The following is a 25,337-nucleotide window of genomic DNA, read 5'->3' on the forward strand; positions in this document are numbered from 1 at the left end:
GGCATTTAGCACTTCTTAATTACACAGTGTGTATGGGAACAGAATTACAAGAGATAAGGCTAGAGATATGAGAAGATTCTCAGATAATGAAGCATCTTTATACTTTGTCAAGGTGTTTGTACTTAGGGGGTTGTAAGTAGAGTAGTGACGTGATCAGATTTCCATTTTAGTTAGATGTCTACATGGAGACTTGGCTGGGCAAGGCTGGAGGCAGAGAGACCAATAGTGGGGTGCTACTCATGATCCAGGGGCCAGGGAAGAGGTGAGGGTGCCTCACACTTGGGTACTCACAACAAAGATGAAGCTGAGCATGCAGATTCGAGCGGGTCTGAGGAGACAGAATTACAGGCTAGTTTTCTGAGAGGCAGGAGTCCAAGGTAACGCCCATCACTGACTTGAGCAACAATGGCTGTCGGAGGGGCGCCTGGGGGGCGCAGTCCTTAAGCGTCTGCCTTCGGCTCAGGGCGTGATCCCGGCGTTATGGGATCGAGCCCCACATCAGGCTCCTCTGCTGGGAGCCTGCTTCTTCCTCTCCCACTCCCCCTGCTTGTGTTCCCTCTCTCGCTGGCTCTCTCTGTCAAATAAATAAATAAAATCTTTAAAAAAAAAATGGCTGTCGGAACTCTTCACTCAAAGGAAGAAGTAGGAAGAATTCAGCCTGTGGGGCGGGGCTGATACAAAGTGCAGCTGAGTTTGAAATTCAAGTGCAATGTTCAAATAGAGGTGGGCAGTGGGATACAGAGGTTTGAAGCTCGGCGGGGGCACCTGGGCTGCCTCGAGGGGTCCAGGAATCATCAGCCCGGAGATGGGAACTGAGGCTGTGGGGGCTAGGGGACCACCCCCCCACAAGCAGGGTGGGAACTCTGCAGGAGAGAAGAGGCAGCTGCCAGAACCCTGAGGAGCCTGGGGGCTTTTTACATTGTTTTATTAGGGCACAAATACGAAGAAACTCAGAACAAAATCTTTTGCTCCATCATATAACCATCCTTTGCCTGGGATTTCTGGGCTGTCTCCTCCCCAGACCCTATCGTCTCGGTTCATGCTTGTGTTTTCCAGATGCCTCTCGTTTGAGTCAGTCCTTTTGAAAGTACAGCATTGATGAAAAGATTCAAGAGCTGCTACTTACACAGCCAGTTTTTGACGATCGCGTTTTGCTAGGGTGGGCAAGGAGAGGATGCTGACGCACTGAACATCAGGCTTGATTCCGACAGCCTGGCTCTTGGGTGAAGGTATGAGGGAGGCCAAGATGAGGAAAGGGCCAGCAAATTCTCAGCACCTGTACCCTCGCTCCTCCCTTTTGCACCTGAGACAGATACCGCTGATTAATCCTCACCTGCCCTCTGTCTTCATGGAAACAGACAGACTCCTTCTGTAGGCTGCCATCATGCTGACTCAGAGCTGGTAAGACTTCTGGACCCTCATGACCATCCTGGGAGTAAGACCCTACCCCACAAACCACCAGAAGAGCTCCTGTCTTTATTATGATGAACCTTTTATTATAGAGACAGACTGAACTCTCTTTTGTATAAAGAATCTCTGGATTGGGTCAGGGAAATCCACCTGCCAAAGGTCACCACTCAATTCTCCCTGCTTCTGCCTCAGCTAAGCCCCCACTTGCTATTTATACCTCAAGGTCATTGGAAACAACAGCTGTCCCCAGGGCCAGGCTGGTTGGGTTGGGCCATGCCGGCCAGAGGGTCAGGGCTCCTGGCTGCTCACCAAGTCAGAGCCGCCCCGTCTCCCGCCCCAGTCGGTTGTCCAGAACCTGGAGCTGCCGGAGGAAGCCCGAGTTGGGGCAGATATCACGGTGGGCCTGCACTGTCTGGATGGCCTCCACCAGGGTCATGTTCTCGCAGATCATGAGGAATGCCAGGACAACTGTAGCAGAGCGGCTCACCCCCATAGCACAGTGTACCAGCACACGGCCTGTGGGAAGACCCAACCTAGCGTCAGCTACCTGCCCTCGCACTGACCACCCCACTGGGAATTGGAGATCCTTCTGGCCATCCTTCAGCCCCCCTGTCACAGCACCCTGGAATACTGAAAATGTTCTCATAGTCAGATGAGGCAACTGAGGCCCAGAGAGGGAAAGGGACTGTCTCGAGGTCACCAGCAAGTTAGTGGCCGAGCCAAGGTTACCAGCTGGGATTCCCTTCTCCAGGTCCAAGGTGCTTCCTCTGGCATCCTCTGTAACTCTGGTGGGGTGGGAGGGGGTAGAGTATTTCCGGAGTCCCCTGGATTTGTGGCAGATGACAGGGGGTGTCCACCTACCTCCCCTTCCCCCCGTTCTGCCCCTTCCTCTGTCCCTGCTGCCCTATGCCAAGGCCTCATCTTAGAAGGGCCTGCTCAGCCTTTGCTAGGCCCTGTACCCTCTGCCCAATACACTTACTGAGGGATATGGTTACAGTGACGACCACACTGGACCTTAGCTATGTCTGTGATCTTTGGTCCCCTGAAGGGGACACTCACTAAATGGTAGCAGCTCATTGCTCCATGGGGTGGGAAGGTTGTTGAGGAGGTTTATAACTCTGGACACCCAACCCACCAGTGCTGTTGGAAAAAGTGCCCCAGATCCCACCACACACACACCCCCAACCCCCACCCCAGTGCCTTCGCCAGCAGTTCACCTTGGGGAACACTCAGGGCAGTTCGGATGTATCGAGCAACAGGTAGAAAGTAGACACTGAGGTCGAAGAAGGGGTTGTCATCAGCCTCAATGCCATAGTACTCCAAGGGCATTCCACGGTAAAACTTGGCACCCGTGTCCACCTGAAACTTGCCCGCAGCAACATTTATGACATGGGTGATGCCCAGCTGGGTCAGCTTGCTCTTGTCCCGGGCTGTGTACCTGAAGGGGAGGCATGGGGGAGTTGAGAGATGGAGCAGGTCTCATTGGGTCCCCTCTGGCTGGGCTGGAACTTATCCCCTTCCCTCCTCTGCCATCCCCCTCCAAGTGTGAGACTGGAAAGAGTGCACAGGCCTGAGTGAAGGGGCTCCTCTAGTTGGAGTTCAAGACTCCCTTTCACTCTGGCCAAGGGCAGTTTGCCCACATGCATCAAAAGCCTTAAAAATATACAAAATATATACATACTTTGCCTTAGCAAGTCCCCTCCAAGGAATTTAAAGAAAAAAATCCAAAACATGCCTACAGATGTGTATAAAGTGGATCTAATGACATTGGAAATGAAATTGGAAAATCACTAAATATCCTGTAACAAGAGACTGAGTATGGTATAGCTAAATGAAATACTATGCAACCACTAAAATGTTGTAGTTGCACGTAAAGGAGGAAAGGCGTCTGTGCTACATTGAGAACCTGTGAAAAATGCAGGATACAATAGGGCACATTGTTTAAAAATATTTTCAAAAGATGTTATGTGGTTCCATTTAAAAAGCTTTCTATGTAAAGTAGATTACAAAATGGGACTAGAAAGAGGTATCATTTTTGTAAAAAAAAAATGTGAAAAGGCATTTATGTACATATATGTGCATGTAGTTTTTAAAACTCAACAAGGATTTTATTACTGGTTATCTGGTGGGGACAGCATATTTGCCATATTCTTAACAAGACACTGAACCATATTTTCTAAATATTAAGGGAAATTTCTAAAATCCACATATATTGATTCATATGTTTCAAATTTTAGGAAAACTTTTGGGAAAATGACTCGCCGTTCTACTTTCTTTATAACTGTACACCCTGGAGAAACTCGTGTGTGTGTTCCCAGGATCCATGTACTAGACTGTTCCTAGGATCACTGTTCATAAAAGCCAAAAAGTCAGAACAACTCAGAGTCCACATACAATTGAATGGATAGACCATGGTAAAGTCCTACAACTGAATAGTACACAGTGATGAAAAACGCGTGAGCCGCAGCTGCATAGAATGTGGGTGAATCTGACAATATTGAGCACATCATGTCAGGCGCAAAACGCACACAATAAGATTCCACTTATGTAACTTTAAAAGACAAGCAAAACTAACTTCGTTGTTAAGGACGTAGATGTTAAATATATAAAGAAAAGCAAGGAGACAATTATTTCAAGACTTAGTCGTTATCTACCGGGAAAGGGGTTATGTTCAGAAGGGTCCAGTGACTTCTGGGGCATAAGGAATGTCCTGTTTCTTGACGTGGATGGTGAAACTGTCCATATGTGCTGTATGTGCTTTTCTTACGTGTGTTCTATTTCCACAGTTAAAATTAATAACGTAGAAGGATAGGGACGTGTGGAAAGAGGTGGTGCCAACTCTGCCCCTGCAGGACCCTGGGAAAGGCTCCCCTTCTGCTGCCTCCACCTCCCCCTGTGGGTTGTACTTACGCATCTCCTAGGAAGAGGTTGGGCCAGACCTCATTGACGTGGCTCAGCATGGCGGCCCGACGGACCCACAGCAAGCGCTGGAGGTGGGCCAGCGTGGGCGGCTGGTAGTGGGACCCCCGGGCTGCCCCGTGGATCTTGGGCCTCCGGAGATCCTGCTTCGGCAGCGAGTCCATCCTGAAACAGAGTGGACACTGTGGTGGTTGGGGGCAGGATCCCCACCCGTGGGTCCAGCTGATGGGGGCGCCCAGGCACGGTGCAGTGCCCAGGGGCCATCAGGATGCAGCAGGAAAGGCCTCAGCTATTTCGGATGAGATTATTAACCAGCTCAGCTGGGGCTGAGGCCTAGATCCTTTTCCCAGGGAACAAGGGAATCAATCTCTTGTTGCTGCTCTGGAGCTGGGAATGTCTCTTCTGCCCTTTCCAGAGGTTCCCTGATGTTGGAAGCTTTGGCCAAGGGGCCCTTGGAGTGCCCTCTCTGTAGCAACTAGTCAGTACAGACTCCCCAGCCCTCCTGAAGTCACTGGTACTTGGGACTTTGTAGGAATGGGGACCCCAGAGTACACCTAGGAAGGCCCACGCAACCTGGCAGCTCATCTCAGGCCCGCACGTCTACTTCCAGGGCTGATCCCCAGGTGCCCGTTCCCTTCCAGTTTCAGATGCTTGAAGGACAGAGCACATCTCAAGAATGAGGGGGCCTGGGCCAAGAAATGGCATTTGTTAGCATCTCCATACGAAGTAAACGGATGTCTCTTAAGGGCCTGAGACCTCGCTTGGAGCAAGTCCCTAATTTTACATAGGAGAAAGCCAGAGGTCAGACAGAATGTTTTAAGTGATGCCCAAAGCTGCCTGGCTGATAGGGAGCAAGGCTGGGGTTTCAGTCCAGTTGTGCCCCTTCAGTTCTGTCTCCAAGCCTTCCAGTTGCCCCCTTCGGGGACTCCAGAGAGTGGTCATTAGCCCATCTGTCTCTACGGGGAGCCTGGGGCTGCTGTCACACCTCTACCTCTAGGCCCTAGGATTTTCCTCCTTACCCCCACGACTCAGGCCAGTGCTGCAGGTCAGGCCTCACCCAGGTGAGGTGGCTTGTGTCAGGAGTCGGCTGTCTGGGGGTGTCCAGGCCCCTGCAGAGCTGGGAGGTCAGCGGCACCAGAACCTGGGGCTGGCGAGGTGCTGGGAAGGAGTGCCTATCTTGGCTAATTGTCCCTGGCCCCCTCAACCAGTAACCAGGGAAGGTACAAACTGGAAAGAACATCTTTTCTCTTGGGTAGGCAGTGATGGGCCCAGGAAGAGAAATGGGTACCCAGGAGGCCACCGGCTTGGCCAAGCTCACCCAGTGGGCAGCTGGTGGGCAGGGTGGAAGTGAAGACCCGGCTTTCCCCCTCATCCCCCACTCTGACCTCTCAGGGCAGGCTGAGTGGCCTGCCACCTACCTAGGGCATGGCCTGAGGCCGGGAATGGGGGAGTGGGTACAGGGATAGGACTCAGCCTCCGAGCGGAACCAGGGCAGGTTCCGCCCAGAACACAAATGCTGTGAAGTGGCTAGAATTCCAGGTCCTTCCCTTGGAGCCGGTGGGGGTGGGGTCTGAGAGCAGACCTAGGCTGCTGTGGACAGAAGCGCAGTCCTTCCAAACCCCTAGGCCGCTCTCTGCTTGGCATCTCTTTGGGACGAAAGGCTCTTGGCCCTGGAACTCCCCATGGACATGAGAGGCTACCAGAAGTTGTGAAAAGAGAACTTTGGAGGGAGGGAGGAGAGCGTGGCCGTAACTCATTCTGTGGCCTCCAGCAAGTCTTTGCTCCCATCTGGGCCATGGTCTGTCTTTCTCGTGTGCTAGATCCTGGCCTTGCCTGAATTTAGGGTTCCCTGGGTGGGGGGGTTCTGACCTGCAATAGAGAGCAGTGGCTGCGTTTGTGGGAACCACAGGTTAGGGAGCAGCGTCGTGTGTTGGGGTGGGGAAAGCTCCTGGCCCCAGACTTGTCCAACAGCCACACTGGTGTGGAGCCAAAAGCTGGGGCTGAGCGAGCCACAGGTCGGTTGAAATGGAGCTCTGCGAAGCTGGGCAGGCCCACCCCGGCCTTTGAGCTTGACATGGGGTATGGCCGCCACCCTGTGGCCAGTGGGTGCATTGCAGCCCAGCTGTGCCAGGGAGTAAGCAGCCAGGGTCTGGCTGAGACAGAGCTGGCCCCAGGGGACTCCAGGGAAGAGGAGGAAACAGCATAGGCGTCAAGGATTGGGGGCTGCTAGGCCACAGTCACTGTTTCAACCCCTGAGGGGCCTTAGGTCCAAGTCTGGAGAATGGGCCTTTTCCTTGTACTTAGGGGTACTCCTTGTCTGGTCCTACCTAGAGCCTCACACCTGATGCTCACGGATGTACCCCCACACTGTCTGCTTTATCCCACTGGGTCCAGCCCCCTTCCCAATGACTCATCCTTCAAGGAGGAGAAGTCGGTGGCTACAGCAGCTCCCCTGGTTTCTGCTGCCCCCAGAGCTGGCCTGACTCCTCCCCCACATCTCCTTGGCTACCGCAGAGCGAAGCATGCATGCGCCCAACATTTCGTAGGGACAGGCCAGACCTGGCTCTTCTCCTCATTCACTCCAGCCCTCATTCTGCCTCCTTCCTGTGTCTTCTCCCTAACCCAGCAGTGGCCTCCATAGGCAAGGCGTCTCTGCTCTCGTGCTGTTGTTTACAGGTTTACGTGCTGGTTTTCTGTCTTTGCGTGTGTCCCTCCTCCTCTCCATGTGGCTCTCCCCAGCCTCTCCTAGGCGCTCATGGTCCCTCCACACCACCCTGCATGCCCGGGGCCTCCGGCCAAGGCACAGGCCTCCTCAGGGCAAGGGGGCAGCTGTGGCCATCCGCCTCCTCAGCTAAAGCTCCAGATGCTCCCACTGGTCTTCCCTCCTACCCAGGCTCTCTGCTTCCCCCCCTCCTCCCCATGCAGATGGGACTGTGGCCACAGGACAGTGGAGGCCAGAGGTCTCAGGGCAGGACACATGAGGAGTCTGGCAAAGGACGCCTTGGGGCAGGTGGCAGGTGGGCAGCCAATGGTGGACTGCCAGTGGGGCTCTGCACTCAGCATGCAGGCCTTGGAGGAGGACAGATCCGGGCAGAGTTCTCAGGTCTGGTATTTGTATGGTCTTTGCTGACCCAGTTCCTTCATGGGGCTGCTGCGAGAATTTCATGAGATACTAAATGCAAGGCCCCTTCCACAGGGCCTGTCTTATGGTAGATGCCCCTCAAGGGTGCATCTTAACTATTATTATCATTACTATTATTATTACTCTTATCCTTTCAAGCCTCAGCCATATCCTGGCTGGAGAATAACCTCCCCACAGGGCAGTGAGGCTTAGTCTCTACCTCTTTGTGTTTCTCAAGGTTTCTTTCTCTGTTCAACAATAATTGTAATTATATTCACCACTTACTAAGGATGTACTATATACTAGACAGAGCTAAATGCTTACATTTTCTCATTGGATCCTCACAGTACCCTTATGAAGCAGATAATATTATCATTCCCATTTTATAGATGAGGAAACTGAGGCTCAGAGAGATTAACCAATATGTTTAAGGTCACACAGCCAATTAGCACGGGATCCAGGATTCAAGACCATGTCTTTCTGACTACTCTGCCTTGTCTGTGCCTCTGTGTCTAATCCAGTCTGTCCTCCAATCTAACCCACTCCATCCACAACACACACAGGCCCAGGAGCCCTGGCCCTCATGACCCAGCATGCTCCGTGGCCCCCCTGAAATAGGGGCATTCACCCACCTGTGGGGGTATCTGGCCCAGGCTGTGGTCTTCTCTGACGGGCACTTTGTGCTGTCTGCTTCCAGCTCCCTGTCTCCGCACACTTGATGCTGTTTCTATTTTTTGATTTGAGTTTAATTATAAAGCATGATGTGCTGCTCCCCTCTTCTGGCCTCCCCCTGACACTCCCAACTCACCCACTGGTCCCTGGCATGGTCAGTGCCAAGCCCAGCCAGGCACCTGGCCTTGCTGGGAGTGGAGGCAGCCCGCAGGGGTCTGCTTGTGGTCTGTGTGTATGCATATGTTGATTGTGGGGCAGGGAGAAGGAAGAGCCAATAAGCCATTTTCAAAGCCCCCTTGGCCTTCAAGGGTGGTGCGAAGCATGGGCAGAAGGTTAGAGCTGGAATGATCTTCCATGGAGGAGGACAGAAAAGAAACTAGCCAAAACCACACGCAAACTGGCAGCAATGCCAACATCAGAACCCAAGTCCAGGGGTGCTTAGTTGGGTGCTGACAATTATAGGACTAGCCCAGGATTCAGATCTAGAAGACTCGGGCTGAGAAAAGTGGGGGTACACTTACAAAGGTGTAGGTGAGGTTCAGAGCAGGTCTTTAGACCTGCCCTGGTCTGCAGTCAGAAGCTGTGTGTCCAGAAGCCACTGCGCCTTCTGCCAGGCTCCTCCCTCCTCCAGAAGGCATTCCTAACCAGACATCACTGTCCCTTGAGGCTACCAAAATGGTCTTTTAGGTCCTTCCCAAGGCCACTGAGGTCAGTTAGGGACCTTAGATTTGGGCCTGTTAAGAACCCTTCCTGCTCCCCAGAGACCCTCCTCATATACTCATATACTTCAGTATTCTTCTCCACTCATACTCCCCAATGACTGACACACACAGAGACATACGCATACCTGCAACCATACCACACAGGGTCCCTGAAGTCTGAAATCCAAGGAGCCGGGCTCAGCCCCTGCTAGAATCCCTGAGCTCTGGGGAGAGCTGGTGGAGGCAGCTGGGGCCAAGGGCTCTCATGAACACTTAGAATCCCCCACCGCCCCCCACTCTCCTCCTATCCTCCCACCCCAGGGAAATTGAAATCCCAGACTGAGGAGCCTCAGGGATTGGCTAAGAAGGCAGCCCGTTCCCACCTGTGGGGACTGAAGACAGTGGCCGACAGGGAGCGCAGGCAGCAGGAGGAAGCAGATGGGGTAGCAGGCTCTAGGGTGGACGGCACACCGGGTTCTCACCATCTTCTTGGTATCCACCTGGGCCAGAGCCTCCCACAGCACCAACAGGGCCAGTGCCAGCGAAACAAAATGGCACAGCTCTGTGGCCGGGAGGAAGGACCAGCTCTGGGGGAGAGATGAGCTCCATGTTATAGGCTGGCAACCCAAGACCCACACTGGTTGGGACTTGTCAGGACAGGGGCAAGAATGGCCACCTAAACCTGCTTCTGCCTTGAGCCCTCTGTGTAAGGTCATGTGGGTACGGGTGCTGAGAGAGATAAGGCAGGTTTGGGGTCCAGGGCTCATGGAGAGAAATGACCTCTCCCCATCATCTTTCAGAGTCCCAAGGGCTGCTCTGTACAGCCGCATAGGCTGCACACTGCATAATTCCCGAGGGGTTCCAGTTGCACAGGATGTTTGGTGGATGGCACCTCCAGGAATTTTGCAATGCTGCAGCCCAACTAATTTCCCCAAACCCAGCTGCCTGATGGGAAAGATGTGGAGGCCAGAGGTCAGGGTATTTAAGGGCTCCAGGCCAAGGAAGTGGGGCATTGGGCATAATCAGAGATCTGCTGTTCTACCAGTTTCCTGAAACCAACATGCCATTCCTGTCTCCCTCTTGGCTCCCCATACCTGCAGAGCTCCCCACAACAGTTTCCCACCCAGCTCAGCCCTGGGCCTAATCGCAAACCCAGCTATAACCCTGATTTTCTTCCATTACATTCACCCCTAAACTCTAAACCTGGCTCTCTGTCCTGCCCTAATCCCCATCCCCAAGATGCTCACCCCCCTGACAGCATCAGGAAGAAGGGCAGGGTGCTAAAGTGCTCTCCCTTGGTGGCACTGGTTATGTATTCAGAGCAAAAACAGCTTTTGGTGGGGGGTCGGGCTGGGGGAAATTCCATCCACACCCTGGGAAGCTCTTGGCAGGAGAAAGCTGCCACTTTTCCAACTCCCAAGAGAGCCTAGGCCAGTCACCCACCCCTAGTGGGCAGCCCCTCTGAGCCAGGGGGCAGTGGGACACACAGCCCAAGTCAGGGCTGAGGAGAGATGAGGGAAGGGGCAGCGTGGGTAGGAGCTGCAGGAGCACTTTTCATAGGGCTGATGCCAAGGAAACCGAAGCAGCACTCGGTGACCATTTGTGGTCTGGAAGCCTGAGGAGCAGTGTGGTTCGGGGCGGAGGGGAGCAACTCCTTCTCCTAGGCAGCTGGGGACACAGGGGCCTCCAGCAGGAATGGGGAGACCTAGGGGAGAAGGTGTTGAGGGTCTGCTCCTCATGTGCAACTTAAGGACCTCTGCTAATGCTTCAAATGCCCCACACACACAGCAGCAGAGCAGGGGGTAAACGGAAGCAGAGAGGAGCTGGGTAGACTTCCAGAGGACTTTTATGTCCCACAGGGATTCCCCAGAACCAGAGAGGGAGCAAAGTTAGGGAGGCTCCTTCTGTGGAACTCCGAGATCAGACTGACTGGGGGAGGGCAGGTAGGGAGTTGGGCGCTGGGTCCAAGGCAGGGAATGGAATGGCATGATGACAGGAGAACTGTGTATCAAGAGGAGGCCATGGCTGGTGGCAGGAGCCCCTGTTCTCCTTCCCCATTGTGAGAAGGAGACACAGGGCTGACCTGAAAATAACTGAGCATGGAGTGACAGCTGCAGCCACTCTGTCCCCCCAGAGCTGTAGCTGGGGTCCTGACCCGAGGGGAAGGGATGCAGGGCTGTGGGAGGGTCCAGGCAGCCCACGGGTGTCAAGACAGGCTGTGCTGCTGCTGTGGTGGGGTTCAGGGCAGCGCCGCATCAGGACCAGGTAAGAAAGCCTCCCCTCTTCCATTTTATGCCTTCCACCTCTTTCCTCCCTGGCCTTTCCATCCTCTCTGGGGTCTGAAGCATGTGGATGGGCTGGGGAGAGCAGGTCCTTCCGGAAGGTTGCCTCTGCCAGACCCTGTTGAGGCCTTGAGCTGGTGAGGGAGCCCAGCAGCTTGAGGAATGGGCCAGGCCCCCTTCAACCCTCACTTCTGGCCCCACAAAACCCTGGCAACCCACCTCTGAACTGATTCCATTCCACGTCCCCTGCCAGCCCTCACTGGCCTTCCCTGCCGTGTTCCCTGCGCAGTTCTTACCTGACCTCTCGCTTCTAACTGCACCCAGCCTTGCCCCCTCACCCCCTCGTGCCCTGCCCAGCCCTCACCTGGCCCCTCAGTTCCGGCCTGTGCCCCGCAGCTGCTGGTCCAGCTGGCAGAGCTGATGAAGGAAGCCTCGGTTGGGGAAGACCCATCGGTGTTGCCTCACGGTGACCACTGCCTGGCGCAGGGACAGCCTATGGTGCAGCATGAGATAGGCCAGGACCAGCGTGGCGGAGCGGCTCACCCCTACCACACAGTGCACCAGGACCTTGGCTGAGGAAGACATCCTGGTGAAAGACCCTTTCCCACCTGCTGGCCCACCCAGGGGCAGGGGTAGGGACCCAAGGTATACTCTGTAACCCTGGGCAAACTGTTCAGCTTTTATGGTTCTCAGTTTCCTGATCTGTCAAATGGGTAACCAACACCTATTTAGCCTACCCTTGGGATAGGGTACAAACTCCTTAACGTGGCTTACAAGACTCTCCGTGAGCTGACCCCTGCTGACCTTACAGCTTCATCTTAGGCCGCCCCACCCTGACCTTTACCCTGAGGATCACTTGGTAACTTTCAGTTCTTTAAAGCTCTTCTGGATTCTGGCCTCCAGCCTTAGCACATGCTATTCCAACTACCTGTAAAACTTCTCCTGCTCTTGGTCTGACTAATGTCTATTACTCATCTGTCTGGTTTCAGCTAAGACATGGTTTCCTTGTATAGTCTTTCCTGACCACTCATGGTATCACTTGAATCACAGAGCAGCTCATCCTTTCTGCATGTGTCCCAGTGAATACTGTTATAGAGGGTGGGCCCCTCACTTCCCTGGTCCTCTGGATTGAGCACCCTTGCCCTATTCCTGTTCTCCTAGATCTCTTCACATGTACCCATTCATATGCCTAGTACTCATAATTTTGACTGTGTCTCCATGAAACATAAAAGGACAAGTTCCATGAGAGCAAGGACTTCGCCTTGTCTAAGTGCAGATCAGTGTCTAGCTCAGCGCCTGGCACAGAAAAGATAATAAACAGCTGGTAAACAAATGGATGATGAACAAATGAATGTCCAGCGCTCTGGATAGTAAAAAGTGCTGTGAGCCATAGTCTTGTCTTTCCTGTCATGTAGATGAGAAGCTGAAGTCCAGAGAGGGATACTGGCTAACCCAGGGGCAGGCAACAAGGGCCCCGGCGCTCACAAAGCAGGGGCTCCAGCTTCCCCAGGCTCCTCTGTTCTACCCTGGGTAGTAGAAGGGTTTTTTTGTTTGTTTGTTTGGTTGGTTTGGTTTTTTTGGTTTTTTCCGTTCAAAAATACTTTGGGATGGAAGCCATACATCTAGGTACTAAATGGCAATTTCTCAAGGCTGAATGATGAAGAGAAAACTGTTTTGCTGTTTGGGACACTTGGCTTCCAGTCCCGGGACTGCTCCTAACTCACGACATGACCTTGGATTCTAGGCCTCAGTTTCCCTGTCTGTGAAGGAAGAAGGTTGGCTAAATTGTTGGAACACTGAGCAGAGGATTTTTTAAAATGTGAAGGCTTTTTAACAAAGTAGAGATGGGAGGGCACTGATATTTGAGGGGAAACTGGACATTGTCCCTCGTGAGTGAGCATGATGGGATGTGGGCTCAGACCCAAGTCCTACCCCCGGGTGTGCTGAGGGCACGGTGGATGAAGTCGGCTGCTGAGGAGAAGTAGGCACCAATGTCGAAATCGGGGAGGTCGTGAGCTGGTACCCCCAGGTAGCTCACACTGCTGCCGTAGAAGTCAGGGCCGCCCTGACAGTAGAGTCCCCCGTGGGCTGCGTTCAGCACGTGGGTAATGCCCAGCTTCCATAGCTCAAAGCGGTTATTTGCCGTGGCCCTAGGAAGGGGAGTAATAGGGCTGGATGCTGGCTGAGCCATGGGGTCCAGGAAGGAGGTTTTTTCTGGCCCCCTGCTTCAGAGGGACAGAGCCACACAGGTCCAAAAGGAGCCACAAGGAACCCAGTAAGCTTGAGCTCCACCCTCAGAGCTTTCTGGTGGAAGAGTTGGTGGTATAGGGAGTTATCTTTAGACCCTCTTCGCTTCCTGACACCATCTGCTCCTGCCTTGGCCAAGACAGGAAGGAAAGAATTGCTTCAGCCCTGGAATCCAGCTGCCCCTCCTTTCCTGCCCCATGCCTTCCCACCCACATCTGGTGTCTCCTGGTCACTACCTCATACCTGCTTCTAATTTACAAATGTTTAATGGTGACACCTTCCCTGATTCACCTTTCTCACCCACTCTGTATCCAGAGGAGGGAGGCTGGGACCAGGAAGGGGAGCTCTCTGTCCATCCCATGTCCTACCTGAAAGCACCATTCCCCAGGCCTCTGTCCCCAGACTCGCCAGTTGTCCTGGATATATCAGAAGACTTCAGGATCCTCTGGGAGCTCCAATCATCCAGGCAGGCAGAAGCCCTGCTCCCCCTGGTGGTCACACCTGATCACTGCATGGCCCCCAGCACACTGGGGTCCTGGAGTAAGTCCCCCGCCTGGGATGTGCAGAGCAGAACTATTTCTCCTTGTTCCACCCAGCTCCCATCTCTGGTAAAGAGCCCAAGAACAGTCTCACCTTGTCCCCTTCCCCGCACCCCTTCGACCAGCTACCACTCACGCATCTCCTATGTAAAGGTTGGGCCAAACTTCATCCACGTGGCTGCAAGAAACTTTCCCTGCCCTCAGGAGCTCCTCCAGTTCCAGAACGCTGGGGCAAGGCGTGGTTTCAGCATCTCCCCTCAGCTCTGGGACCGAGGCTTCAGCCATGGGCCAGCCCACCCACCCCTCTGTCTCTGCGGTCACTCCTCTCTGCCTCTCCAGTGTTATTTCTCCTTCCCCGAGATTGGCAGGGACAGGTGGGACAGAAGCAAGTGACTCAGCAAGTTACAGAGGCCTCCAGAAAGAACAGGACATTTTTCTCCCCAAGTCACCCCCCTAATCCCAAACTCCGTGACAACATGTAATCAGTCATATCTCTGCAAGTCACTTTACCTCTCTACTTCAGTTTCTTCTTCCGTGAAGTAAGGATAATTATACCTATCTCAAAGAATTATGAGAATTAAATGAAACAAAGGATATTCTGTGTTTAACACTGTAGTAGATGCTTAAGAAACATTTGTTGAACTAAGAGGCTTAGGGCCCTGAATAAGGCTATTTAGTTCTGAGGACTGAGTTAAAGTGGAGATCCAGGGTGGAGAGGGGGTGGTTGGTTCCAGCAATGAATGATTTTAAAAAAGCTCTGCAGGTCTGGGTGGGCCACAAACTGGGTGGGAACCATATGGCTGCTGAGTGAGCCTCTGGATTATGCGGCTCAAGGGAAGTTTCCTGCATTGTAGAGTCAGAGAAATGTGGAGAGGAAGCATGGAGGACTTCATCTAAAGGGTTCCCACGGGGTTTGTGGGGGAAGGTTTGAACAATGGTTCTATAATGAAAATAACTGATTTCTCAAAAGAGAAGGCTGAAATGAGCCATGTATATCAAAGTGGGGAGAAGGGAAGTGAATGTTGCCCTAGACCTTCTGAAGAGCCAAAGGACTAACTGTCATTAGAAACATTTTTGGGGTGCAGATTCCCCTGCTTACAAGGGCTTTTGTCCCCACAACAGAAACTGAGAAAGGTCTATATCTGTCCTTCTGTCAGAGCCAGTTACCAGCAGAAGAGGTAAGATGCTTTGCCCGTTCTCAGGCGACTTTGTGAAGGTCCTGACGGGCTGGAAGGAGTATAAGCTGCAGTGTAAAGAGAGTAGTCCAGCCTGAGAGTAAAGGCTACACCAGGGGACCCGGTGGGAGAAGTATGCACTCATGTCCACCCTAGAATCTGTCTCCACCCCATCAGAGCCCCTGAAATCTGCCCTGCACTTGATGAGGAAGAAGGTCAAGGAGGGGTTGGAGACCAGGTCGCAGGTGGTTTTGGATTTGGTTTATGCCAATTCTAAGCCTGTGTTGGGGACTTTCCGATAATGGAGAAGAGCACAGGTTCTGAAGTTAGACAGATTTAAGTAGGAAGACTGGCTTTAGGACATATTAACTGCGGCACCTCAAGCAGGTTTCTTGGCCCTTCTGTGTTATATCACCCTGCAGAGTTGGCACAAAGAGTAAGTGAGATATTTATATAGCATTTGGAATAAGGGTTGTCAGAAAGTAAAGGGGCAATAAATTGTAACGGTGATCATTGGATGCTGGCTTTTGCGGAGGAGCTGGCTCCCTCCAAAGGAATTAGGTGACCTCCTCTTGCTCCCCCTCATCTACCACAGGCCCCCCTGCATCTTCACCAGCCCCTTATTTTCTCACACTTTCGCGTTGGGGCTGACGCATGCGCTCTCGGGTTTCCTCGCTGCGGTTTTCCTTCCCTCGCGGGTCTTGAATGTCGCGTCCCTTCCGGTTTGGGCCCCGCCCCCGCCGGTAGGGCCCCGCCCCCGCCGGTAGGGCTCCGCCTCACGCCCGTAGGGCTCCGCCTCACGCCCGTAGGGCCCCTCCTCCCGAAGCAGTTCCGGTTCGGATTCCAGCGGCTGCCGGGGCGGCAGAGACGAGCCGAAGTGATGCCTGCGCGCAGCCGCCACCGCCCCCGCCTCCACTCGGGCTCGCCTCCCCGGGCTCCGCCTCCGCCGCCCGAGGTGCTTCACTCCGGCGAGGCCCGGAGGGCCCGGGACTCCGACGGCGGTTCGGACGCCGACTCGGAGGTGGGTCAGGGGAGCCCGACTCGCACCTCGGAGGTGAGCTGAAGCAGTGCCTGAGGAGAGGGGAGTTTGGGGGGCGCCGGCAGCCGAGGATGAGTTGGGAGTCAGGGGCGGAGCCGGGCTGCGGAGGACTGGGATCCGGAGGTGCCACAGGAGACAGTTGAGGGCCGGGGAGAGTCTGCTCTAGAATGGAATCTGTGGGAAATGGAGGCTGTTGAGCCGAGGGCCTGAGGGGGGGTGGCGATGGCAGGAGGCGGAGGGGCGACGGTAGTGGGAGACCTGAGGGAGAGGTGGCTTTGAAGAGGCAAGGGCTTGGAGGGGTTTGGAAGCCGAGTAGTGAGGGAAGCGCATTGAAGGGGTCCTGCGAGAATGCCGGGCCGTAGGCAGGGATGCTCTGGGATTTGGCGGTGGGGGTGAGGGATCCGAGCAGCCAGGACCAAGGTCAGTATTACGGCCTGGAGAGAGAGACGGGACCGGGTCGTGAATGACGAGGTAGCCGACCGAAGGGTGGGGGTGGGGGGTTGCTAATTAGGAGAAGGTTTTAGGTTTGATTGGAAGAGGGAGGGGCTGTCGGCTAGGAAGTCGTCTGACCTGAAGGGCTAGGGAAAAAAAGAGAAATGGGGTCAAGAAAGAAAAGGAGCCCTTGGGGATCTAATTCAAGGCTTTCGCATTTTCACAGGTGTCTTTGAAAACACCGAAGATCATTAGGGTAATATGCTTGGATTGTGGGGCTTTCTGTGGATCCTTTTAAGAATCTGGGGCGGTGTTGAACACTGATTTGCCGGAACAGCCGGCTGGGGGAAGTAGTAAAAAGGAAGTGATGTTCGGAAAAGATATTCTGACAATAAAGATAATCATTTGGGTTTCTTCTAACAGTAATAGTGTGTTTTTTTTTTTTAAGTTTACTTTAAATACCAGACAAGTTTAGATCTTAAAGAAAAGATTTAATACGTTACCTTTAAATTTAAAAAATTAAAACAAGTATTTGGACACTTAGGTTTTACAGATACTCAGTATTGACTGGTGACACTTTGACAACTTGATTTGACACATATTTCCTACAGGGTGAAAATATGGTCGGTGCAGGTGTCTGGGTTAAAAGAGTTTATAAAACTACAGTGACCCTTGAACAACAGGAGTTCAGAAGCATGCAGTCGTAATCCCCTATAACTTTGGACTCTCCAAAAACTTAGCTAATAGCCTGTTGACCAGGCGCCTTACCGATAACATAAACAGTTAACACATTTTATGTTATGTGTATTATGTATTATATTCTTATAATAAAGTAACCTGGAACAAAGAAAATGCTAAGAAAATCATATGGAAGAGAAAATAAATTTACAGAATGTACGGTATTTATTGAAAAAAAATCTGCATATAAGTGGACCTGTACAATTCAAACCTTGTTGTTCAAGGGTCAGCTATATGTGAAATCACCACAGTCCAGGTGTACCAGCTCTTTTACTCACTCATAACTCCAGGATTGGGGTGTCTTGAAAATTGGAGGGGGTACTTTGTCAAAAGTTGCAGGACGAATATTAATGCAATTTTGCATATATTGTATGAGTAATATTTTTAATAGAGTGATCTAGAAAAATAAGAATAGAGGATGCTTGTAGGCAATAAACAGAACTGGGATAGGTGGGTACATAGATACTTTTTATAGAAGACATAGTACGGAAACAATAATTGTACCAGAAAAATGATTGCAATACTTATATTCACTTTATAGAAATAAGTTAATTTCCTTTTGTAATTGTTAAATTACAACATGGCTTTAACTTTAGCTATGTTTCATAAAATTACTTTTACAGTTTTTTTTTTTTAAAGATTTTATTTATTCGACAGAGATAGAGACAGCCAGCGAGAGAGGGAACAAGCAGGGGGAGTGGGAGAGGAAGAAGCAGGCTCATAGCGGAGGAGCCTGATGTGGGGCTCGATCCCATAAAGCCGGGATCACGCCCTGAGCTGAAGGTTGACGCTTAACCGCTGTGCCACCCAGGCGCCCCTACTTTTACAGCCTTTTTTTTTTTTTTAAAGATTTTATTTATTTATTCAACAGAGATAGAGACAGCCAGCGAGAGAGAGAACACAAGCAGGGGGAGTGGAAGAGGAAGAAGCAGGCTCATAGCAGAGGAGCCTGATGCGGGGCTCGATCCCACAACGCCGGGATCACGCCCTGAGCTGAAGGCAGACGCTCAACCGCTGTGCCACCCAGGCGCCCCAACAGCTTTTTATTTGATTATACATTTTGCAAATTTGTTGGCCATTTCAAAACAAACTTTTAATCAAGTGTTTCTTCTCTAAACGGGTATTTACTAAAGTTTAATCTTAATGCAGTGAAAATGTACGGATTGCAAAATCTTTTCAATATTAGTTTATGTGTATAGACTATGTCATATCTTCAGATGCTCAGTGGACTCCGTTAATTATTTCTTCAAAGAAGAGATAAATTCTCTTTTCTTTAACTGTTGTCAAAAGATTAACTCCCTTTTCTTTAACTTAATACAGATGATCTTTAGTTGGAAGTTAGATATATTATTTATGTTTCTGCTTATCGACACCGGACTGAGATTCTCTAAAGACCATGTCTTCATACTTAGCTCTAAATAAAAGTCAGCATTTAAAAATGTATGGAATTGAACTGAAATAGAACTCTCTATTAAGGTTACATCTTAATATTACTATGAAATTAAATAAACCATCAAATGGAGTTGTACAGTTAATATATTTGCATGTCTAATAGTTATTTTTGTTTCCCTTTGACAGTTCTCACACTTAGTCGTAAAGAAAATCAGTTTTGAGCTTGAGCAGTTTCCCTAAGACAAGAAGAAGCCATCATGACCACATGGCAGAACATGCAGATACACTTAGATAAATCAGTTTTGATTTCAGTAGTACTGTCCATTCTGTAAAGACTCTAATTCACATTGCACAACTGCTTGTAAACATTCTTATTTTGTTAACCACCAGATCTTCACTGTTTTTTCAAAACTTTGCCATAGCTGATTTAGAGACATTTTCATTGCTTTTTTGAGAATTGAGATTTGAACATTGTTTTTGAGAAGTTGTTGTATCACAGATGTTCTAATGAATATTATTGTTATTTTCTCTTATAGAATGACCATATTAATTAGATATTCTTTGAAAATTCTTACCTCCAGGCCTGATGTAATTATATGACGTTAATAGTAGTGTGATTCTAACATGACCATTAATCATGACAGTGATTCTTACTTTAGGTCTTACTGTCCTCTTAGCTTTGAGAAATCCAGAAGTTAACAAAAATTGGAGAGCATGAACCAGACTTGCTTGGAGATCAATTCAGTGTTCACATGCTGCCTCTGTCACTGGTTCATAATTTGTCATATGAGTATGGGATATGGATTTGTGACAGACTTGTGGTGTCAATATTCCTCCCCCCATACACACAGCACCATCATCACTGAATCTTAAGCCTGGCCCCTTCTAGCTGACTCTAGATTTCATGCTTCCATATTGAATTGTTCTGTTACTTCACTACACATTGGGTCCTCCCAGTAATAAAATCACTTCAATGCAGAATGTAACATGAGTCTGTCTTGTCTCTTGCTTAGGATAGTAGAAACTGGGAAAACTTGGTTACAATAGTTTAATCACAGTGTTTCACCACAGAACTGTTTTTTATCATTTGTCCTTAAAAAGGATGTTGTGAAGTCAGTGACCTATATTTATATTTGTCTCAAATTTTTATTGTGGGTTTAGTTAAGCATTTGAATTGTGGCAGTGGTCAAGAGAGGTAGTAATGTATCTATTATCTTGACCCTTTGTTCTCTTAAAATTCGTGACCTGTAAGACATTCTAGTAGGAGATGAGAACCACGAATTCTACTAATTTCGGGTCTTTTTATAAGTGAAACTGTATCACCGAGTTACTGAAAATGCCTGCAAATGAGATTTAGTTTGGAACTTTGAGATTGAATTAAATCAATGTTAGTTTCATCAATAAAATATTGTCATAAAAGTCAAACACCGCCAAAACCATACATTAAATTTGGGGTCCAAGTCCAGTATATTTTCACAATATTGTAATAGATTTTGAAATCTTGAGCCAGTTTCTCATTTTCCATTATGTTGTTTTGATTTGGAGGTATAGCATATTTAAAAATAAAGATTTTACTAATCAATATGTCAAACCACTAGCCTTTCTAAATACCATTTTAGTGATTAGAATAAGAATTGGAACTTTATATGCTTCTTTGCTGGTGTATTTCTTTGTACTGGCATGCAGCCCGATCAAGAACCCTTCATCAGATTTACTAAATTTTCATCGTTGTGTAAAAACTTCTACTGTAACTGAGGGTTGTAAACTGGGCATTGTTATCTATTAGATTCTTACTCATTGAGCTGAGACGGTTCTGGATGTGGTATAGAATTAGGTGCAACTTGCTAGTGGGAATCTTAGTCTAAAGGCAAGTTGGAGCCAGAAAAAGTTTGTGTTCTTTGGTATACATGACAACTTTTTTTTTTAATGGTATGTAAGAGTGCATGGTCCAGGCAGCAAAAAATATCTGAGAACTGAAGTATAGCCTTTCTTCAAATGTGCTGCCCCAAACTTTACTGCTTAGAAGTGGGTCATAACAAAACAGTAGAGAATCACTGCTAGAGTTTCAAAAATTTATGGTAGAAATTGGTTCAGGGTCTTTGTAACTGTCTTGTAATTATAGAAGATTTCATAGATGTTTTGGAGACAATGCTCTGTGCTTATTAAGAAAAGTAAATTGTTTTTTGATCAATATTAAGGGAAAATGATAGTTTTGTGTTTGCTCAATGAAAAGATTTTAATATAGAATTTTTAAAAAGAGATTAGGAAAAAAAAAGCTGCATAGTCCGAAATACTACAAACTGCAGAGCTAAATGCCCAAAGTAAACTTCATCCTTCTACATTATAATTCAGGCTTTTTATTTTCATAAAAATTAATTTTATGCTCTGGTTTATGCATCTGCAGACTGGTATGATTTGTCTCTATTGTGTGCATAATAAGTAAGCTTTATTAGGTAAAATTAGACTTAAGCTTATTTTAGTGTGAGTTCAACTATAACGTATAATTGCCTGAAAGGGAATATATTAACGTTAACTTTATATAATTTTTAAAAATCTCTTCCCCTTTTTTTCTCTTGAGATATGGTTATTATTTTTTAGGTTTTATACATCACTTGAAAATTATAATTTCTAAATATTTTACTGTAGGGGTGCCTGGGTGGCTCAGTCAGTTAAGCATCTAACTTCAGCTCAGGTCATGGGATCGGGGCCCACATTGGGCTCCACGCTCACAGCAAGGAGTCTGCTTGTCCCTCTGCCCTTCCCCAGGCTTGTGCTCTCCCCCCACTCAAATAAATAAAATCTTTTTAAAAAAAAAATAAATAAAAATTTTGCTGTATACCAAATCAGTAATAACTTTCAAAAATAGCACGTTTTGTGTTTATGAATCATCAGTTGCTCTAAATTCTTTTGGGGCATTTTAATGTTTGATTTTTAAAGACAGTGTATGGTTTTTAAAGAAGACAATTGCCTCAGTCTATACTCTATATTTTAGAGTACACATAATCAAGTAAAACTGAAAGGAAAATCCAGCATATTTAAATCACTGTCACTATATGAACTTAGATATTGGTTCTATAAAACACACAGAAAGTAAAGTTTTCATTTTGCTGATATATCCTATGTGGGTTGTTGTTTTGTTTTTTTAAGATATATTTATTTATTTTAGAGCAAGTGAGCTTGCACACAGCGGGAGGGGCAGAGGGAGAATCTCAAGCAGACTCCTCACTGAGCATAGAGTGCAGTAGGGGGGGCTTGATCCCACGGCCCTGAGATCATGACCAGAGCCGAAATCAAGAGTTGAACACTTAACCAACTGAGCCACCTGGGTGCCCCTGTTGATATATCCTTTGTATTCTAAAGATTGCATAATGATAAGTTAGAAACTATTTTGGTCTCTTATGTGTTTGCATAATGAAAACCAGCAGGATAGTTTGTGTCTTTCCAGTTGTTAGTACCTGTCACGTTAGGAAGTTTTCCCAATTTCTTCCCAAATTGTTAAAGTATAGAATACTTATTTTTTTTTTAAGATTTTATTTTATTTTTTTAAGATTTTATTTGTCAGAGGGGGAGCTGCAGGCAGAGGGAGACACAGGGTCCCTACTGAGCAGGGAACGCCCCCCATGCAGGACTCAATCCTGGGACCCGAGATCGTGACTGGAGCCAAAGGCAGGTGCTTAACCGACTGAGCCACTCAGGTGTCCCTAAGATTTTATTTTTAAGTAATCTCTACACCCAGTGTGGGGCTCGAACCTACAGTTCTGAGATCAAGAGTCACGTGCTCCACCGACTGAACCAGCAGGGCACCCCTAGAAATACTTTTAGATATCAACAGTAATCAGTTGCATCAACCTGTAACATATTTTTTTAAAGGTTGGTATGCTCCTGTTGAAATATTTTTATTAAGTTAAACTTGATATTAAATAAATCTTTATATGAGGAACTCCTGTTGAGTTGAATTCTACTCTGATTAATTGAAATCACTATTATTATTTTGTTTTTTGGCTTATGTGTTTTATTACACTGTTGTTTCCCTAAAAGGTAATTCCATCTTGGGCAAAACCTTTATAAGACTTTACAGTTGTTTTCAAATACTCAAAATTATTTCATATTAACCGAAAGATTTCAAGAGTTAAGAGTGGGTTTGACTATTAATTATGGATGACGATTCTAATGATTTAATTTCAGGCCTAGGGCAATGCTAGCAGAAAGAGGAGTTGATGAAGGTGGCAATACTAGCTTATATTTACTGAGCAGTTTGTATTTGCCAAGCATTATTACAAGTGCATTACATGTATTATTCCATGTAATCTTAACAAGCCTATGGAGTAAGAACTAGTATTCTCTTCATTTTGCAGATAAAAATACTGAGGCCCAAGAAGATTAAGTAGTTAATGGAAGATCACATAGCTGTGAGTGGTAAATCCACAATTTGAACCTAGGCAGTTTGATTCCAGAGCCAGCATTATTGACTGCTATACTTTCTGGGTTTTATATCAAATTCTGTTGCAGAATCCTGTCTGAAATTTATTTAGCTTTCAAGTCTTTGTTTCTTCAGCTGTCAGTTGAAGAATTACACTAGATCTTTCAGATCACTCCCAGTCCTGCCATTTTAAGAATTTTGTCATCCCGACTTTCAAACATTGTATGTTTAAAATTTCTAATTAGTTTCTTTTTTTTTTTTTTTAAAGATTTTTTTATTTATTTGACAGAGATAGACACAGCCAGTGAGAGAGGGAACACAAGCAGGGGGAATGGGAGAGGAAGAAGCAGGCTCATAGCGGAGGAGCCTGATGTGGGGCTCGATCCCATAACGCTGGGATCACGCCCTGAGCCGAAGGCAGACGCTCAACCGCTGTGCCACCCAGGCGCCCCTCTAATTAGTTTCTGTTCATAATCTTTTGGTCTCAAAGTATAAAGGTTAAGTCATTTTCTAAAGTCACACTGTTAATGGGTGATGGAGCTGGATCTATAATCAGATGTTCTTTTGGACTTCTTGGTCTTGTTAGTTGCCTCACTATTTCTTACCTTTTATCGAGTGTGTGTATGCATACATGGATTAATAGTTGCATTTAGTTGATTTTTTAAATTTTCTATTCATATCTGTTTGCATGATGTTCTTCAAACAATGAGAAGCAATATTGTTTGTTGTTGTTTTTTTTTAAGATTTTTATGTACCTATTTGAGAGAATGAGCGAGAGAGAGAGTGCACTAGCGGGAGGAGGAACAGAGGGAGAGGGAGAAGCAGTCTCCCAGCTGAGCAGGGAGCCCAATGCGGGGCTCAATCCCAGGACTCTGGGATCATGATCTGAGCTGAAGGCAGGTGCCCAACGAACTGAGCCACCCAAGCTGGCTGGAGTCTTGATCCCTTGTTGTTGTTTTCTTGAGTCTTTTCCCTTTGGGTATCAAGTATTACATGCTCATTGTATAAAATTTAAAAGTTTTAGAAATACTTAAGGTAGAGTGTGAGAGTTCACTGGAGGAGTAACTATTAATAGTTTGACATTTTACTTATTTAAAGATATATACATAGGCTACATGTGCTATTTTTAGGACATTCTGCTCCTTTAAAAAAATTTTTTAACTGTACTTTTGAAGTAATTAGATTCACAGGAAGTTGTGTAGATAGTACAGAGAGATCCCACTTGCCTTCACTCAAGTTGCCTCACTGGTTGTATCTTATATAGTTAGAGTACAGTCAGTATCAAGACCAGGAAATTGACATTGGTTCAAAATGTGTGTATAGTTGTGTGTCATTTTATCATGAATAGATTTGTTTAACCATTTCACCAATCGAGATACAGAGGGGCGCCTGGCTGGCTCAGTTAGAAGAGCTTGTGACTCTTGATCTCTGTGTTGTGAATTCCAGTCCCACATTGGGTGTAGAGATTACTTAAATAAATTTAAAAACTTAAGCCTAAAAAATTTTTTAAAAACATATAGAATTATTTCATCACTATTAAGATCTCGGGTTAACCTCCACACCCATGATACATGCTTCTTTCTAACTTCTGGCAACCTCTAACCTATTTTCTGCCTGTATAATTTTATCATTTGAGGAGATTATAAAGGGAATTATACTGTATGTGACAATTTGAGATCAACTTTTTTCACTTAGCACAGTGCCCTTGAGACCCATCAATTGTGTGTATCCATAGTTTATTAATTTTTATTGTTGAGTAGTATTCCATGTTATGGATGTACCACAGTTCCACATCTTAACTGTTCATATATTGGGAGATACTTTGTTTTTATACACATTTCAGCTATGACAAGTAATGAAGCTGGGAACATTTGTATACAGGTTTTTGCGTGAACCTTAGTTTTCATTTCTCTGGGATAAATGCCTGGGAGTAGGAGTACAGTTGCTAGGCTGTATAGTAAGTGTGTGCTCAGTTTTTAAAGAAATTGCCAAACTATCATCCAGCATGGCTGTACAGTTTTATTTTCTACCAGCAGTGTGTGAGAAGTCCTTTTTCTCTGCATCCTTGATAGCATTCCACATTGGCACAGCTTATTTTTCCTGTTCAATAGGTGTGTAGTAATACCTCACCATGGTCTTAATTTGCATTTCCCTAGCAGCGAGTGATGCTGAACATCTTTTCATGTACTTCTCTGCCGTTCGTATATCCTCTTTTTTTTTTTTTTGTAAGAGTTTATTTATTTGTCAGAT

General features: G+C 47.7%; 2 protein-coding genes across 11 annotated transcripts in view; one reads left to right on the forward strand and one right to left on the reverse strand.

The window, feature by feature from the left end:
- Positions 1–560: 560 nt before the first annotated feature.
- DUSP13 (dual specificity phosphatase 13) lies at positions 561–14,101 on the reverse strand. Of its 7 annotated transcripts, none has more exons than XM_019802542.2 (7): positions 13,038–13,124; positions 11,470–11,650; positions 9,207–9,410; positions 8,083–8,177; positions 4,321–4,494; positions 2,628–2,848; positions 561–1,926 (listed from the first exon to the last, which is right to left on the reverse strand). In XM_019802542.2, the coding sequence occupies exons 2-7, from the start codon at positions 11,554–11,556 to the stop codon at positions 1,724–1,726; spliced, it is 984 nt and encodes a 327-aa protein (XP_019658101.2). In that variant the 5' UTR covers positions 11,557–11,650; positions 13,038–13,124; the 3' UTR covers positions 561–1,723. The 7 variants fall into 7 exon arrangements, with proteins under 7 accessions (XP_019658101.2, XP_019658102.2, XP_019658103.2 ...); XM_019802543.2 differs by having other exon boundaries at positions 11,470–11,598; positions 13,038–13,069; XM_019802544.2 differs by lacking the exons at positions 11,470–11,650; positions 13,038–13,124 and adding an exon at positions 14,028–14,101.
- A 1,780-nt stretch (positions 14,102–15,881) lies between these two features.
- Positions 15,882–25,337, forward strand: part of SAMD8 (sterile alpha motif domain containing 8) — a 46,186-nt gene continuing 36,730 nt past the window's right edge. For all 4 annotated transcript variants that reach the window (XM_019802541.2, XM_034662725.1, XM_034662724.1 and 1 more), the window contains exon 1: positions 15,882–16,120. In XM_019802541.2, coding sequence (XP_019658100.2) covers positions 15,947–16,120 — 174 coding nt within the window. In that variant the 5' untranslated portion in view covers positions 15,882–15,946. The remainder of the gene's footprint in view (positions 16,121–25,337) is intronic.

This window comes from Ailuropoda melanoleuca, chromosome 6 (assembly GCF_002007445.2).
Source record: "Ailuropoda melanoleuca isolate Jingjing chromosome 6, ASM200744v2, whole genome shotgun sequence".
NCBI classification, from domain to species: Eukaryota; Metazoa; Chordata; class Mammalia; order Carnivora; family Ursidae; genus Ailuropoda; species Ailuropoda melanoleuca.